An 18097-nucleotide genomic window follows, 5' to 3' on the forward strand; every position below is an offset into this window, starting at 1 on the left:
GTGCTGGGGGACTATGGCTCTGCACAATGGCAGCTATGCCATGGAGTACGGCAGGGGTCCATTTTGTCCCCTTTGCTGTTTAACGTCTACATGAAACCGCTGGGAGAGGTCATCAGGAGGTGTGGGCTGCGGAATCATCAGCACGCTGATGATACCCAGCTCTACCTCTCGTTTTCCACCAATCCAGGTGAGGCAGTGGCTGTGCTGAACCGGTGCCTGGCCGAGGTAATGGGCTGGATGAGGGCCAATAAACTGAAGCTCAATCCAGACAAGACGGATGTCCTGTTGGTTGGCGGATCAGGCTTCGGGGAGGGTGAATTCAACCTAGTCCTGAATGAGGTTGCACTCCCTCTTAGGGACAAGGTTCGCAGCTTGGGAGTGCTCCTCGACCCAGAGCTTTCACTGGAAGCTCAGGTGACAGCGGTGGCGAGGAGCGCTTTCTTTCAGCTTTGGCTGATCCATCAGCTGTGCCCCTACATGGAGTACGACTCCATATATGCCCACCCGCCCCTTGAGATCAGCAGGAGAGGCCCTTCTCCGGGAACCCTCCGTGAAGGAAATTAGGAGGGTGAGTACTCGGAGGAGGGCTTTCTCTGCGGTAACGCCCAATCTATGGAATGCGCTCCCCAGAGAGGTCCGCCTGGCACCGTTGTTATTTGTTTTTCGGCGCCAGGCGAAGACCTTTTTATTCAAATGTCATTTTAATTGTTAATAGCATTTATTCATTTTATTCTTTGGCCAGGGCGACTTAATTTATACTGTTAATTTATATTATTTTATGGAAGTTCATTTATGGATGTGAGCCACCCCAAGGCTTCGGTGAATGGGGCGGCATAGAAGTCCCCTAAATAAATAAATAAATAAATAAGAAAACGAAGGATATCATGACATTACACCAACCAACCATCAGTCGCTGGAAAGGGGCTGGTTTTTACTGAGCAGATATCTCCAGGAAAAAAGACCTCACAGTCCATTTAGAGCTTTCTGGCCAGAAGCCAGATGCACTCTCTCTCGCTCTCTCTTTCTCTGCTGCCTGCTCTGTCAGATAGTGCTGTCTGCAATAAACTTGGCATTTGATCTTGTACCAACTTTATTATCTTTCTTTGGAATTCTGTGTGTGTTTGATAGTTGGTTTCCTTGGTCTCCCCCCACCCACTCTTCTACTTCTTAAATAATCTCCTTTTTATTTTTGGCTATTTTTCTGCATTGTTTTAAAAAGGGGGTTCTCACTCAGGTTTTTCCCTTTTTAACTATATAGTTAAACAGTTACTGCTTGCTTGTTAGAAGGAATTTAAAAAGTTCTTCCTCTGGGCTGTGGGAAGGAATGTCCAAATCCCTTGCCTTTTTCTGCTCCCTATGTGTGGGATGAAGGGTGGCATCCTTGGTGAGAGGGTTCAGACATTTCCCAAGCAGCTGGGGAATCAGGAGCTTAATCCTGACTAATGGCAGCCTATCAGAAACTCCTTTCTGGTGTAAACCACATAGAGAAGGGATCCACAAGCCGGATACATTATTTCTCATGCTGGTCTTGAAGGAAAATGGAATTTTTCAGGCATGAGACTGTAAATGGTGCAGTCATTATTTGGGATGCAAGACAATGCTCTTTTCAACTGGCTACGTTACACTATAACCAACACTCCTCCAGAACTCAATTCTACAATCTTCAAAATTGGTTTGCCATTCAATTCTGTTGTAAGGTGCCCAGAAAGCCTATGGCTAGTGGGGTGGCATAGGAAATGAATGAATGAATGAATGAATGAATGAATGAATGAATTCTGCACCTTTTGTTATTTACAAGAGGCCCGAAAGAAAGAACAAAAGAAGCTGCCTAAGAATGTATAACTGTGTACAGTTATAGTCCACAACAAAAGCCAAATCATTTCAGGACTCTTTGATGCAGTACCAAAAGAGTATAGACCAGAAGGTAGCAGTGACTAGTTAAAATGGCCAAGCTCCAACAACATTGCTAATGGAAAGATAATAGAGCGTTTTTGTACCATAATCCAGAAAAGATGTGCCACCAGAGAACTGAGAAAAGGAAAAAGTATCAAAGCCTATGGCTTTCCAGTTGCCTCTTTTTGTTAGATCTTAACTGATCTCATATTGCCTTTAGCTAAAACAGCTCCAGTGCATCATGCACCACAGTACTGCCTTTAGAAATCCTGGTTGTCAGTCTTTAAGCGAAAATCAGTCAATTTACCTAAGCTTAAAGACAGGCAACATTATGCCTGTAAGATGACCCTTGAAGAAGAGTTGGGATAGAATTAGCTTCTTCCTTACAAGTGCAAGGTAACATAGAGCATTGCCTTTGCACAATTCCCTCACCTTGCCCTAATTAAGCGAGAGCTCAAAGAGCCCATTCTCCTTTGACAATGGTAATAGTTCTGTGATTTTAGGTTGTGTCTTTACTCTCTCCCTCAGGACGAGATCACTGCCCATATACATTATGTTGCAGAAAGGAAAAGGAGCAGTGGTGAACCGGAAATGACCACTCCAAGAAGCAGAAAGCTGCGGACACATCCAACATATGGCAGGCTAATTTTTCAAGGCATACTTTACCGCTTCTCACTCGGTAGGTTGAGAATCAGCCTGACTTGTGAGGCTAAGGACCTGCCATTTTGCAACAACCCACTGTATAATCATGGCTGGCTTTGAGGAAGAAGCCTCTCCATAGAAATTTTCTTCACCATCAATACAAATCTTTACCAGAAGAGCATGAAAAGAAAAAGAACCATTTCTGAAGTGGGTTGGAAAATGGCAGACACTTGATTATGATAAAAGAGAGAGATATATAAGGCCCTGTTATGATCTACTAACCAAATTCAGATCAAAGTGTACCAAGGAAAAAGGAAAATTAGAAACACAGATAGCTACTCCTCATAGAGACCCAATAGCATCCACATAATGAAGCAACACGATGTATCAATCAAAACCAAAAGGAACCAAAAGGATAAGGTGAATGCTCACTTGGTTGGTAATCTAATTCCATGCATGAATCCAAAAAGTACATTATTCAAGAACAACAACAATGGCCCAGGTCATCACTTATACTGTTTCTCAGGAGCCACCATGATGAGTATTGTGCTATTACTGGTTAAAATATTTCTGCATTTACCTTGTGATCATATGGGTTGTATGAGTGAAACAATCTGGATAATTCTTTTGTTCTTTGTTTCTTCTGCAGGAAAATAAAGAAAACATAATATTAAAGGACTGAAAAACAAATGCATTAAACAAGTTGAACGAACATGAATAAACATGGATCTTTTTGCTCTGAAAGAGAACTTAGTAGCAGGAAAAACTTCCACCCTTCTTACATGCCTGGAAGAGTATAAGGAATCTCCCTGAGGTCACACTGACCTCAGATGCTTAGAAAACAGCAGGAGCTCCCCCTGAAACTGCATTGAACCTTAAAGATAACCGACATTGCCATCCTGCTCTTTTAGATGTTTGAAGCTTAGTGGTGACACACTGGGGTCAAGCTCCCATCCCTCTTCTGCCCTGTGAAGGAGGACAGGCTTGCACAGGCATTCTGGGACTTCAGTTCAGAGTAATTTCAGAAGATCCTATGCTTTTCCTCTGAATGATGCAGGGTCATGTTGAGAACTAATTTTGACTAGCTACTAAGACCAATTAAGATCTGTTGACTTTGTGTTCCAAAGTGATCAGTGATCATCACGGTCAATTCATTCAATATACAGCTCAGTGAACAACTCCAGATTTTCCCTGAAAACAAAGAACTAAAAAGCTAGCTTTCCAACTTGACAACTTTTGGTAATGTTACAAACAATAATTTAGATTTTCAGCTTATGCTTCATTCATGCATATAGTACCAGGATGAAAATGCATTTCTTCAACAAATCACCAAATTGAGGTAGGTTATGAATTTCAGAAAGTGCTAAGGCCGCCACTTCTGTGTCTTCCGCAGTTTATAACAAGTCATCCCTGACTTCTGACTAAGATGGTAATGTAACCTTGAACTTCTAAAACATTATTAATATTATTTTATTACTGCCTTATCATCATTTTGTTTGTTCTATTTTTCATTAGACTGCTAGTAGTTCTAAGCATTGCTTTACTTTTGCAACTGCTTCCAGTCTAGGAGAATTTGTATATTCCAGTGTGTTATGGGAATTTAAGGAGTGATTGACTATGGCTGCTTCTAAACCTAAGAAAGGCACTGGACTCCCATCAACCTTACCTAATTTGCCACCTGCTAAGATTACTAAGACAGGGACAGAGGGAGGAGAAGAAAATGAACTTGTCACTTTGCTGAAAAATGTATCTTTGGAGCTGTCTCAGCAGTCCAAGAAGATGGAACAGCTCCAAGCCTCAATTAAATTACTGCAGGGATTTGTGGATTTTATTGATGGTTGCCTTGAGATGATGGAAGTAAGGGTTGCAAACCTTGACAATAGAGTTATTGCACATGAATCTGCGATGACTTCTTCCTACAAAACAATCTCTACCAGTGTTTGAGTTTTGGAATCCTCCTCGTGGAAAACTAATTTGCAAGTGCTGCATCGGCATGAGCAGCGACCACAGGAAATGATGACAATTGCAGAGAATTTGGTCCTGTGTCAAGTTTTGAAATTACAAGAAAGCTTTCATCTTGATACTGAGTATGCTTATTGTATTTCTTGTCATACTCAAAGAGTAACAGCAAGACCTGTTATTTTTGTGTGTCTCAACTAAAGAAGACCTTTTCTATAAAGACAGGTGGATGAAGGAGTTCCATTGAGGCTTAGATGGCACTAAAATCATGGTTTAACCAAATTTTACAAAAGGAATGTCTGAACAAGTTTGGCAAGGCTGTAAGAATGGCTTGTGAAATTAAGCTTCTTTATCAAGCCAGTTTTTCAATTATATTTATCTGAACTGAAGAAGTCTTTCTTCAGAAGCTTAGAGTCTTTCCTATTCCTTTCCTTGATCCACCTATTCCATTCAGAAACACCCTGTTGCAGCTTTACTTGACTCCTCAACTTCCAGCAATAATCAGTATTTGGTTTAATTTGAATACTTTAAGTGCCAGGCTTTTTGCCACTTTTTTCTTTGCTCTTATGCTTTGAGTTGGGTTCTCTCTCTCTCTTTGTCTTTTTCTGCTGCTTTAGTTAACATTAATGAATGGTACTGCTGGTCATAATATTCAGGGATACAATTAATGAATGACCAGGGGCAAAGTCTGATAGATTGTGCTATCATCTTGCTGGGATCCAAAGAATTTATTTTCTTTATTGTTTTAGAGACTGGAGGGGGGGGGGAGGTTGTTTTAAATGGGTTTCATTTTTTTCAGTTTGTGGGATTTTTTTTTAATGGATAGGTACAAGGAATTTTAGAGGTGACATGAGATGTACCATATCCATGACATATTTTGAATTATTCTGAAATGATACCTTTTGTAGAAGTACAAGATATGTATGTGTACAATAATAATAATAATTTTACTATTATTCCACATTTCAAGTCACTTCGTAAAATGTCAAGGGACTAAGGAATCCAAACAAACAGAAGAAAGTGTTCCTCAAACTTAAGGAATGTGGCACTGATGTAGCTCTTTTACAGGAAACACACTTCATGACACACATCAGTTCACAAGAGACTGAGTAGAAGAGGCCTGTGTAACAGATACTTTGACAGAATTTGAAGTACTAGCAATGTTAATGGTCACTTTTTGATTGTAGTCAGAAAAAGCTAATTATAAAACAATTGCTTTGATTAATGTGTATAGGCTGAATAATGCCTCTCCAGCATGTTCTAGGAACATTTCAGAAACACTGATATTGTGATAATGATATGATTGTGTGTGAGGGATTCTAATGAGACCCACAATTTCCTCCCAAACACATTGGTTCCCAGGAGGCCAGCAATGATGAGTCTTGCAGTTCAGGCCTATATGGATGGATTTGGCCTGATGGACCCTTGGAGAATAATGTACCCAGATGAGATAAATTATATATTCATATCTTCTGTTCACCAGAACTCTTCTGGATTTAGTTACTTTTAGGTTTCGATATCCTTGTTATGCCAAAGCAGAGACTCTTAAGACTGAATGTTGGTAATAAAGACAGGTTGCCTACTTGTAACTTTCATTCTTCAAATGGTCATCTGTGCATTCACACATATGGGCATCACATGCATGCGTGGAGCTGATTTGGAAATCATCCAAAGCTGATCAATTAGTATTCAGCGAGAGCCCAGCCCCTAGACATGCCCAGCATGATGATAGGGGTTCCCACCGAGACCCCAGTTCAGACATGTTCTTTCCAGGAATGTGGTGAAGGAGAGACACCTGAACCCTGTGTCAAAATGACAGTAGTGGGGATGGCAGGTGGGTCTGAATGAATGCACAGATAACCACTCAAAGAGCAAAAGTTACAGGTAGGCAACTTGTCTTTCTCCTTTGTGGTCTCTGTGCAGGGTGACTGGTGAGCTTACCTCTAGGAGGGGTGTGTGTTGCTCAATGAAGGAGAGATGAAAGACAGCCTTGCTGAAGGTATAATTGGCTCTGGACTGAATATCCAGGCAATAGTGGTGATGGGTTTGACCATGTCACCACTTTGCATATGTCTGTCAAGGAGACACCTGCATAAAGGGCCATGGAGGTAGCAGTCGCTCTAGTGGAGTGAATGCTGACAGGTCCTGGGGATTGGAGACCGGAGGTTATGCCAGGAGTATTGCCTGTACAATCCATTTAGATAGCCTTTGCATGAGATGGAAATGCCTTTATGCGCACCACCATAGGCAATGAACAGTCTTTGTGACTGTCTTTTGGCGTGAGTTTTAGATTTGTAGAATGCCAACACCCTGCTGATATCTAGCAGGTGGAGAGTTAACCCAATTGGGTTGGAAGGAGATTGGAAAAATGTAGGAAGTACAATATCTGCATTGTTGTGGAAAGGTGAAACTACCTTGGGTGAGAAGGTGGGGTCAGGACAGTACTGCTTTGTCTTCATGGAATGTAAGGTGAATCAGCACAAAGGGTGGCCAGGCCACTGGCCCGTCTGAGGTAACAGCGATAAGAAATGCTGTTTTCCATGAGACTAGGTGGAGCTCGGTAGAGGCCAATGGGTCAGAAGGTTTCCTTGTGAGTGTGTGAAGGACAACTGAGAGGCTCCAGGCAGAGACCGGTTGTTTCATGAGAGAAGCATGGTTAGGAGGTCTTTTGAGAAAACAGTAACCCAAGGGGTGAGAGAAAATAGATCAGTTTTGAAGCAGAGTATGGAACATAGAGATAGATACACCATAAACCTGAACAGGTAAGGGTTTAAGTACTTTCTGGTACAGGGAATGGAGGAATTGTAGTACCAGTACATTGAGGAGCTTACAGGTTGAAAGCCTTGCTCTGTTGCAAATGAGAAGAAGGCAGTCTATTTTACTTTGTACGATCAGCTGGTAGCAGGTCTTTGAGAGGAATTCAAGATGTGTAGGATGTCCAGAGGTACATCAGTCAGTGTGGTATGAATGGGTGGATCTTCCTTGCCATGATGCAAAGGGTTTGTATGTCTGGGTGTAGGAGAGTCCTGTAGTCATGTGAGATGACATCAGGGTGGAGAGGGAGGCATAGGAAGGTGTTGCCTGAAAGGTAAAGGAGGTGCGGGAACCACCAAGGCATTATCAGGATGCAGTCTGTGAGGTTGTGGTGGATCTTTGCTAAGACCTTGTGGAGGAGTGGGAAGAGAAGGAACAGATAGAAGTTCCCAGCCCATGTGACAAGGAATCCTTTGCCAACCGACCCTTTGCCAATCATGCCTCTAAAACAGAAGCAATGGCAGGTAGTGTTGTGGTATGTGGGAAACAAGTCTATTGGGGGTGGGGGAGGGAGGTGCCATTTGTCCCATAGAGATGTAAGAATAGTGGGATGAAGTTCCCATTTGTGGCACATCGTAAAGGTGTGGCTCAGGGTGTCCATTAGAACATTGTCCATGTCCACAATGTGGACTACATATAGGGTGGTGTTGTGTATGGTACACCAAATCTGGATTTTGATGGCGAGGAGGGCTAAGGGGATGGAACTCATGCCTCCTTGTTTGTTTATATATACAACCACTGTGGTGTGGTCAGATATGACCTGAATGTGGAGGTTGCAGACCATAGTTTAGAAAGCCAAGAGGGCTTTTCTGCCTGCAAATAGCTCTATATAATTTATGTGGTGCAAGGCCTCTGCAGTACCCCATTTCCTCTGAATCGTTGAGCAGACACAGTGGACTCCTCATCCTAAAAGGGATGCATCTGTTGTGATGGCCAAGCTCGGTATGGGAGGATGGAATGCTCTAGTTTGTCTGCATTTGCAATTCAGTCCTTTCAGCCTTTTGGCATCTTAATGTTTCTTTGTAAATGAAACACTTTCAAAAATCAAATTCAATAAAATTTTGAAAGCAATGGGGGTACAACCTAATATTCCATTGAGTGGGAGGCTAGTAAAGCCTTTACTGGAGCCAAATTATTGTCTACTTCTCTCATAAAGATACCTTTTAAAAGGAGCAACAAAGTACTCTAAATGAAGAGCTGAAAAATATAATTCGGTTTTCCACCTTTTCTTGCACAACTGTGTCAGGAGGTACAGTATGTTAAATATGAGTTGAAATTTTTGATGCATTGTTTACAGCAGGCATAGTGGGAAAATGGTGAACATCTCAGTATGATTTTGGCTCATTTTGGTTTAGACAACAAGAACACTGGAATACTATTTTCATGATTAAAGACAACAGTGGCAAGATATATACCCAGCCTTAAGACAGATTTCTTAAACTTCTACTCAGCATCATGTAACAGAGGTTTTGAAATATCAGAGGGAGGAAATGGACTATTTTTATTATGTTAATCTTCCATGCTTAGCTACCTCACAAAGGTAGCCTTTGATGGTGCCTTGGCATATGGAAGAAATTATGAAAGTGATAACCAATGTGAAAACAGGGAAAGCACCTTGTCTGGATCAACTTCCAATTGATTGATATAAAACATTTTCCAGTTTCCAAGCTCCAACATCTATATAGCTTTGTCATTAAATTTGGATCTCTGTCATCTGCTTTTAATGATGCCAATAGAATTGTTATTCCTAAATCCAAGAGGGATTGCACTTAACTGCACTCTTGACTATACCAATGCTTAATGTTGGCATTAAAATATTAACTGCAATTTAGGCTGACAAAGTATAAGAAGATATCACAATGTTAGTGCACCAGGTAGAATTTTTAAAAAATGCAGGGCAGTGATAAGTCTCAGATTGTTTCTAAATCTGATTGCATCAAATAAGGACAGAGAACACACAGCTGCAAAAACTTTAGTTGTGGAGGTCTTTGATTAAAAAAAAAAAAGCATTGAAAATTTATTTCTCTACATTGAGGAATTTTGGTCTCCCTCCAGAAATTCAGCATTGGGTCATAATCTTATATGAAATCCAAGAGCCAGAGTTAGGACCAATGGGGGTTTCTTCTCACTTGAGAGAGGCACTAAAGAGGAATGCCCTATCCATTGATAACTGACCTATGTTCGGAACCCCTGACAAACCCTACCATTGATGAATGTGTCCCTAATGCTAGGGATATGCAAGAGATCTGTTTGGAGGTGGGAATCCATTGGAGTTCCTGAACTCAGCTCCCCAGATTCCTGTCTGATGTGCAGAGTCTGAGTTCCTGGTGACTGCTCCCAGTGTTTGCAGGGCAATTAGCAGGAATTGAGCCCTGTGGGTTGTACAAGCAATGCCCCTCTTTCATGCCCAGTGCGGTCACCAAGAATTGCACCTGATGTGCCTGCTTACAGCATCCCCCTTCCAAATCCTGCAACTGGTCTTTGGGTGGCTGCAGGTGACAGGGTAGGTGTCCAGTTGTGTGTTTGGGGTCTGCAAGTGTACATGGACATTCTCTTGGCTCAGCTCATTTTGTAGGATCGCCCAAGCACAAGAGGAAATTTATGGATGATGGACGGATGGATTTTAAAAGGACTTTTACCAGTCCTAATATAAACTCAGTCTTAATGCTGATGAGCTTCTAATGTTTATTTTCAGAACCAATCAAATGTTTCAGCAGATGATTTATAATTTCAGCTATTTATCTGGCTATTCCACTAACAGGTCAAAGTCTCAACTGATAATATACCCCACAGAGCATTAACCAACTGGCAATTTAGGCTTTGTGCTGAGTTTATTACTTACTTGGGAATACTTCTTCCTGCATATATAGCTCAAATGATCAAGTTATACTTGAGTAAGTTGATTAATGGGATCTCATGGGACATGGATAGACGGGCATCCTTAAAGCTAAGTTTATGGGGTAAGGTAAGTAAACTAAAAATCAGTGTAATACATCAAATTGTTTATGTTTTAGGCGGCATTCCTTTGCTTGCACAAATACAGTAACTCCTACAGTTACAGCAGCAAGAAGGGTGGTACATATTTTCATATCAAATGCAGTTTAATTATTTTTGTGTGCAAAATTAAATCTATGGGGAAATCTGGACTTAAAGATTGCCAGAACAAAGCAAAGCAAAACAAAAACAGTGGGTTCTGGTGATAACTTTTTGCAACTCTCCACTTTGCGTGCTAATCATACACTGCCAACTACAGCTGATTGACAACATATGTAATTGAAATATTTGTTAGAACCTAATGTTTAGTCCTGCTGCTTCACAGCTTCAAAACCACCTGTGTTATTGGAAGTATTGACTGAGGGTGAATAGCTACATCAACCTATAATCTATGTATATAAATATTTATTATCGGTGAATATGATTTACAGGGCATTAGGCAAGAATGGAATAATGAATTGCAGTAGCCCATTTTGCCCAATCAATTGTGTTCTTCATTGTTGTCTATTTCAGAAGAGGCAATGAATGGATCTTAGGCTAAGTCTAATTCTGCAAAACTGATATTTTGAGTGTATTGGATGCCACAAAGTCTTTTTTGATAAGGGCTTAATTAAATCAGCCAATTGTTGGAAGTTCAGTGCAGCTAAGGCTTCTCTTATTCATATCTTTTGGTGTTGCCAATGGGAGGAGGTAATGGAAAGTTGCTTACTACTGAATTATACACATGTTCTTCTTGACTATCTATCTCACTCTTGGAATTTAACACAAGGTCAATGTAAATGGATTTTCTGCACAGCTAAAGACTAATACTTCAGCACTGGAAAGATAATTGGCCATCTGCTGTAACACAATAGGTGGAGGGCGTAGTGAAACTTTCAGTTTTCAAAAGGGTGGTCTTTAGACATTATTTATGAATGGACAAATATAAGGACATCTGGGATGCCTTTGTTGAAGTCTATGCATAATCACTTTAACCAAAGGTTTGCTACACGTAATACATACATACATACATACATACATACATATATATATATATATAGAGAGAGAGAGAGAGAGAGAGAGAGAGAGAGAGAGAGAGAGAGAGAGACACGGAGGATATACAATACATATACGCATATAGGGTTACGGATGATACTAGATTTTATGTTAAACTTTATTCAACAAAACTATAACATTTTATTTGATTTTGTTTATCTTATTCTGCCACTGTATTTGCTGAGGTTTTGCTTTGAAACAGTTAATAAAAAATAATTCAAGCAACATCCATGTGCTTCTAAAACATACAATTGAGCTGGTCAATACTAAAGGCTTTATAGAAAACAAAATATTAGAGAAAATTCCTGGGAAATTGTGTTTGCTTAATTAATTAATTAATTTTATTTATTAAAACATTTTTATGCCGCCCCATTCACCGAAGCCTCGGGGCGGCTCACATCATCGGTTAAAATAATTATAATATAAATTAAAAATATAAATATTAAATTAAAATACAGCAATACAGTATAAAATAAGCCGCCCTGGCCAAATAAAACCAATAATGTTAACAGTTAAAATGCCGCTTGAATAAAAAGGTCTTTGCCTGGTGCCGAAAAACAAATAATGATGGCGCCAGGCGGACCTCTCTGGGGAGCGCGTTCCATAACTTAGGCGCCACCGCAGAGAAAGCCCTCCTCTGAGTACCCACCCTCCTAATTTCTTTCATGGAGGGTTCCTGGAGAAGGGCCTCCCCTGCCGATCTCAAGGGGCAGCTGGGCATATATGGATGCAAGCGCTCCTTCATGCCACTTTCTCTGGCCAACAGTATAGATGGCATCTAAGGGACTTTGGCAGCCCAAGGATAATACATCAAGGATGTTATTTCCTAGAAAGTGAATTAAATATTCAGAGATTTTCTGAAAATATTCAAAATATTCTCTTTCAGAGAAGCTAGTTACTGTAATGTTTCAATTCCAAAAAGAACCTCTGTGATTCATCTGGGTTTTATAGTGAATCTGAATATTCTCTTTAAATCTGATGGGTTGAATCCAGGATTTGCTTTAAGAGAGAAAGGTATTTTCTGTTTATTGATGGTCTCTCTAATTTTTAGGATTCCACCCTACCCTCCACAACTTGCTCCATTTAGTAGGGTCCCCTGATTTTCCATGCAGTATTTTCAGGAGACTGTAGAGAGACCATTAGGAACTTCTTGTTTGGGATAAAGTAGTTGACTCCCTGAAGATCTAATATTGGATGGAAACTGCCATCTTCAGAAGAGTAAAGTACCTCAAATAGAAACCATGTGGTACTTTGGATTGGTCAACTGAACAGATCAACCCTTTTGCTAGTAAACTATTAACTTCCTCTGTTAGGATGTCTCGGTGGGTGGGTGCTGTTGTTGTTGGCATCCAGAAATATTGTTTGGGAGCCTGGTAATGCATGGGTTGACCCCATGGCCACTTATGTGCTCTTGTAGGCTGGAAGGGGCTGGATCCTATGCACATGGCTGTCACCCTGGCCTTCTGGATGGTGTGCAGTTGTTCATCTGTTCCAGAGCAGAAGAGCCCTTCCCTGTCGAATGGTATTTTCTCAATCCAAGAGCAGATCTCCTGAGCAAGGCTGGCAGCACATAACCCTGCATGCCATCAGATTGCCACCATGCCGATGAGGGCTCACACGAGATCATGTGTCCTGTTTCCTTGGCAGAGCTGCACCTACTGCAATGCGGCTGCACAGCCACTTTTGGCCATGGCCACCGTGGGGAAGTGGTGCAACACCAGGAGGTTTTAATAGGGTCTAATAGTCCCTTACAAGCCTTAGAGGTTACCCACATAGAACGTTTAAAGAAGCTGAAAACCCAGCTGTTTGGATCTCTCTGACCAAGCAGCTTTCCAAAAAGTATTATGTACATATAGCCCTAGCTATTCCACTTGTGTCTTATCAAGATTGAGGCAGAAAATAGTTTAATTTCAGTCAAGGTCTCAGTAGGGAGAAAAATACCTCCAAACACATGTTTTCTTTATCACTGAAGATCTAGCCAGTCTATTGTACTTCCAGAACCAAGAAACAATGCTTCCAGATTACTGTCTGAAGCAACTTTTGTATCATAAACCAAGTACTGAATGTTAAGAAGCCCACAATTTTCATTTGTCTTAAGAATGTCCCTAGACAGATGGAACCAAACCACATACAATCCAATAATACATGATAACTGGTTCACTCATTTATGGATTCAAAATAAGTTTACATTTTATTAATAGTTACGTTGACTCTGATAGTCACTCAACACACAGTTTGACAAAATGGACTTTCTTTTAAAGAGTGCTACCATCAAAAATAGCTGACTTTATACCTTGACATATTTAGAGCTGATAAAATGCTTTGTCAAAGAGGACAGTCTAAACCTGGCCCTGAAAGGACATCAACCAAGCCTCAGTGGGGATTCCCCCGCAAAAAATTTGGGGGCTACCATTGAGAAGGCTATCCTTTTTTGTTGCTATCAACTGAGCTTCCATGGAAAGTAGCAGTCAAAGCCATGCCCCAGTTCTTGATCACAGTATCTGGGTACACTGCAGTTGGGAGAGGTGTTCTATCCAGTGACCCCAAGCCATACAGGGCTTGATAAATTAAAACCAGGACCTTGAACTGAGCTTAGAAGTATACTGTATAGACAACCAATGAAAACAAGTCAGAATTGATGTTATATGTTCATCCCTTTTGATCTTGGTTATTAGTCTGGCTGCCCTATTTGCAGCTTCTGAACAGTCTTCAAGGGCAGCAGCTATGCCCCTATCTGAACAGGAATAGCCTGGCTTCAGTAATCTGTGCTATACTATTAGCAGGGTGCCCCTTGTCCTTGCACTCTTCCAGAGCATCCTTCCCCTCAAAAGGGTGACCCCCACCTTGGGAGTCATTCTCTTCCAGTTCATTGCTACTGGAATGAACCAAACTGGAATTAGCAGAGGAGGGCTTGCTGAGAGTCCAAGCCAGGTGGTAAGCACCTGCAATGAGGCAAGCTTTGGGGGAGTTTCCATCCTCTTGATGGAGATGGGAGCTTCTCTCAGAAGAAGCTCCGAATCCAGCCAGAAGCAGCAACAGCATGGGCAACAGGATGGCAAGGCAGTAAAGGGGAAGTCGGATGGTTAAGCTAAGGGGAAGTCTCATCTTCCCTGAGAATGCCCCAACTTTTGTGTTGGCTGATGCAGACTTTTTTTTTTTCCTTTCTGGAAAGACAACTAAATCCAAAATTGTGTAAGTAGAAATCTACTCATGCAGAGGATTTTCCTGTTACTTCCTCCTCGTTGTACTCCCTGGGAGTCAGGGACCCTCAAGGACAACAGGGGTCATGGCTCAGGAAGGTGCAGTGGAAAGGCGAAATCACAAGCATTAAGATAGAGACATCTCATAGAATCATAGAATAGTAGAGTTGGAAGGGGCCATGAAGGCCATCAAGTCCAACCCGCAGCTATTGCAGGACACCAATTAACACCATCCCACTCAGATGGCTCTCCAGTTTCTTTTTGAATGTCTCCAGTGTGAGAGAGCCTACCACCATCTTGTGCAAGTCAAGCCAAATCCACTTCATTCTGGAAGATTCCCTAGGCTCAGGCATAGCAGTCTAGGTGGTGTTGGGGTCTGTATTGAGGAGGTGTGGGAATGCAGGCCCCATTGTGCAAGCAGAGTTCTCTGCTTGGGAAAATTTAAGTGGTCTCCACTATGAATTCTGTCTACTGCTCATGATCTGCAACTCTCCTCTTCAAACCTGGAAGATTACAGATAAAGCAGAAGAAATGGAATACTGGCCATACAAGCTGAAAGAATGGGTAGATGAATTAGGTGTGTGTGTTTGAATCACAGCCCTACCCAGGTCCTGGGGGAAACAGTCCTGTAAGGGTCTGATCAGGTAACCCGGGCCAATTGCACACATGAAAAGATTAAAAGGAAAATGGAAATATTCCTTCGCTTAGCAAAAAGGTAAATTTGAGTCCATCTTGGAGTATATTAGCTGATGTGTGCAAAGATATTGATACTTCCAGAGCTCCCCCCACCCTCAAAAAAAAATGGTTAGGCATGCTTCAACAGTCTGAATTTGATCATTGGGAAGAAACTGGCAAGTTCCACATCCCATCCTCATATCTTTTCTCACCTTTACCTTGACATTCCCCTACCCCATCATCTTTCTGCTTTGCATCATAATTATATGAATCTGGTTAAGCAAAAATAAACCATAATCAAGCCCATCTCTAATTCTGATCATGAACTAATTAGCAGACTGTATTTCACATTAAATTTTACAAAATATTAAATAATAAAGAATTTTCCAAACCTCCCCCTCTGAATTGAATGAGACTAATCAAACCAAACTAGAATTATTATACTCTCAATACCTTGCAAGATAAAATCCACAGGTAAAGTTAACATCCAGTAGCCATTCTATGGTATATTACATCACATATAATGTATCTTTCAGGAATTAGAAGAAAAAAATCTTACTATTTGGGCTGGAACTTGATGCATTTTAGCAGCAGGAGTCCCAGGGCGTGGGTAAAACTGGTTAATAAAAAGACTTGGAAATTTGTACTCTTCTACAAGCTTCATGGTTTCTTGAAAATCTTCATCTGTTTCCCCTGGAAACCCACAAATAATGTCTGTAGCAATTGTTATTCCAGGCACTCTGTAATGAATAAAAACAAAAGGTGTTAAATTGAGGACTGGACATTAGGTTTTTTTTCTTTAGCAAAATACCAGGCATTTAGAGTGTTACATCATAACTCCTCAAAGTTCTTGACAGGCTGTTCAAATTCTGCTTTTGACTATGGAAAATGGCAGCTATTAAACATGTACATATAAGGGAAATCTCCACAACAACATTAAAGTCATTTAACTGTTATGGTTTCCTATGGAGAAAACTTGGAATTTTAGTTCTGTGAAGGGGCTTAGATTTCCAATAGATTATTCTCAGCAGGCTGCACAAACTAAAAATCCCAGGGTTCTTGTAGGAAAATTAAACTGCTTTGTACTTGTAACATAGATGTCTATCAAGAGACCGAGTTAAAAATGGGATAATTTTTGAAATGGAACATACACTTGTCTTTCAACAGAAAATAGAGATCTAAAAAGTGGAACAAAAGTTTTGGTAACCATGTGCTGGATACTGTGGAAAGAGTGATACAGCTGGGGGATGGGGGAGAAAATGTGAAAAAAACTCCTGATTTGGTACCATATTCAATTATAACCAGAGACCAAGTAAGGCAGTGCATTCCTTAGTGTAGCCACTCACTGCAAATATGGATAAACTGCAGGGTTGTGAACATAATTTTAAATTGCAGGAAAATAGTATTCAGGGAATTAAAATAATGTATACAGAGGTTATTTGGTACTGGTACTTGTCGGATTGATTTTTGCATTTGAAGAAGGTTGGCCATGAGTCAAATACTGCTATTCTGCTGAACATTAGGAGCACAATCCTATCCATGTTTGGACAGAAGAAAGGCCTACAACTCTCCACATACCCAAGCCAGCCAAGCTGGCTGTAACATCTGGGGACCAGAGGTCTTTTTTCTGGCTGGAGCACGCTGGCTGTTGAATGCCTTTTTTTCTAAGCATGCACAGGACCACACCTTTAAGTACGGAAATGAGAAGTTGGGAAGAATAGAGCAAGACAGGACTTGGAAAGGCTGAAGTCCTTCCTTCCCTTTAAACACTCCCTGCCTTGCATATTAAAAAGGTAGTGGGAAGAGGAGAGTCTTTCCAATAATTTCATTCTTTTGCTATTCCATACATAATATTCACATACTGAGGACACAGAGCAATTGCCAAGGCTGAGTAAGACACAGGACAAAATGAGATGGCCAACTAAGCTATAGCAGTTCAGAGTATTTCTACACAGCAGTTTCCAAGACTTGACTGCAGAAACATCCTCTTGGGAAAGTACAAAGGAAAACAATGGTTATATTCACATACAGATAAGCCATAATTGCTGGCTTGTCCTGGTGTAATATGAACCAATGTTGTACATGCATCATATTTGATCCTCTCTTTGTGCAATCAGGTGACACTAACCAGGAAGCAATAGCTTATTGTGACACTTGAACCTTAGATCCTACTTTGTTATTCCCAAACAAACAAACAAACCAGGGTTTGTTGTTGGCATTTGAACACTTGCTTGAAAGGGAATAATGAACCAGAATCCTAGCTTCAGACATCACAACAAGCTATCTCTTCTTGACTGATATTACCTACTTGTGCAAAGGTAAGAGCCAAATGGGAAGAAATGCGCTATACATGGATGCATTTTGCTCATTCATAGCAACACAGGATAAGCTAAGAATTCTTGCTTGCTATAATATACAAATGGAAAATAAAATAAATAAATAATACCTTTCCATACCCCACATTCCTTCATTCATTCATTTGGCCACAAGCTGTTTGGATGTCATACAGAATACCGGACTGACCCCATCACAGCAATGTCAATGTATCTAAGCATATGCACTAAATGTGTGTTAAATGTACTTCTGAATTCTTCCAGGACATGCAGGTATATGTATTCCACAATTATAATATCGAAGAATTATAAATTCTATTCTTGCTTCATATAGGCAAGATCAGCATCCCTGACAGAATTAACAGAGACTATTGGTCTAAAAATGAATGGTAAGTACCACTGTCTACATCTTAAAGATTAACAAGAAGTGCATTACATTTGACAAAACAAATTTATACAGTTAGTTATACCAGTCATTTTAATGACACAGCTGGCAACAGCGAAAGCATGTAATACCTACAGCAACGACACTGCCATCCATCGCATGTGTGT

The 18097-nt window shown here is 40.7% G+C and overlaps 1 protein-coding gene across 2 annotated transcripts in view; it reads right to left on the reverse strand.

Annotated features, from left to right (window-relative positions):
- Nucleotides 1-18097, reverse strand: part of CDKAL1 (CDK5 regulatory subunit associated protein 1 like 1) — a 334585-nt gene that overhangs the window by 86810 nt on the left and 229678 nt on the right. For both annotated transcript variants that reach the window (XM_044426357.1, XM_044426358.1), the window contains 2 exons: nucleotides 15772-15952; nucleotides 3116-3178 (listed from right to left, as the gene is read on the reverse strand). In XM_044426357.1, coding sequence (XP_044282292.1) covers nucleotides 3116-3178; nucleotides 15772-15952 — 244 coding nt within the window. The remainder of the gene's footprint in view (nucleotides 1-3115; nucleotides 3179-15771; nucleotides 15953-18097) is intronic.

The sequence above is a fragment of the Varanus komodoensis genome, unplaced genomic scaffold, assembly GCF_004798865.1.
Source record: "Varanus komodoensis strain SLA01 unplaced genomic scaffold, ASM479886v1 scaffold17, whole genome shotgun sequence".
NCBI classification, from domain to species: domain Eukaryota; kingdom Metazoa; phylum Chordata; class Lepidosauria; order Squamata; family Varanidae; genus Varanus; species Varanus komodoensis.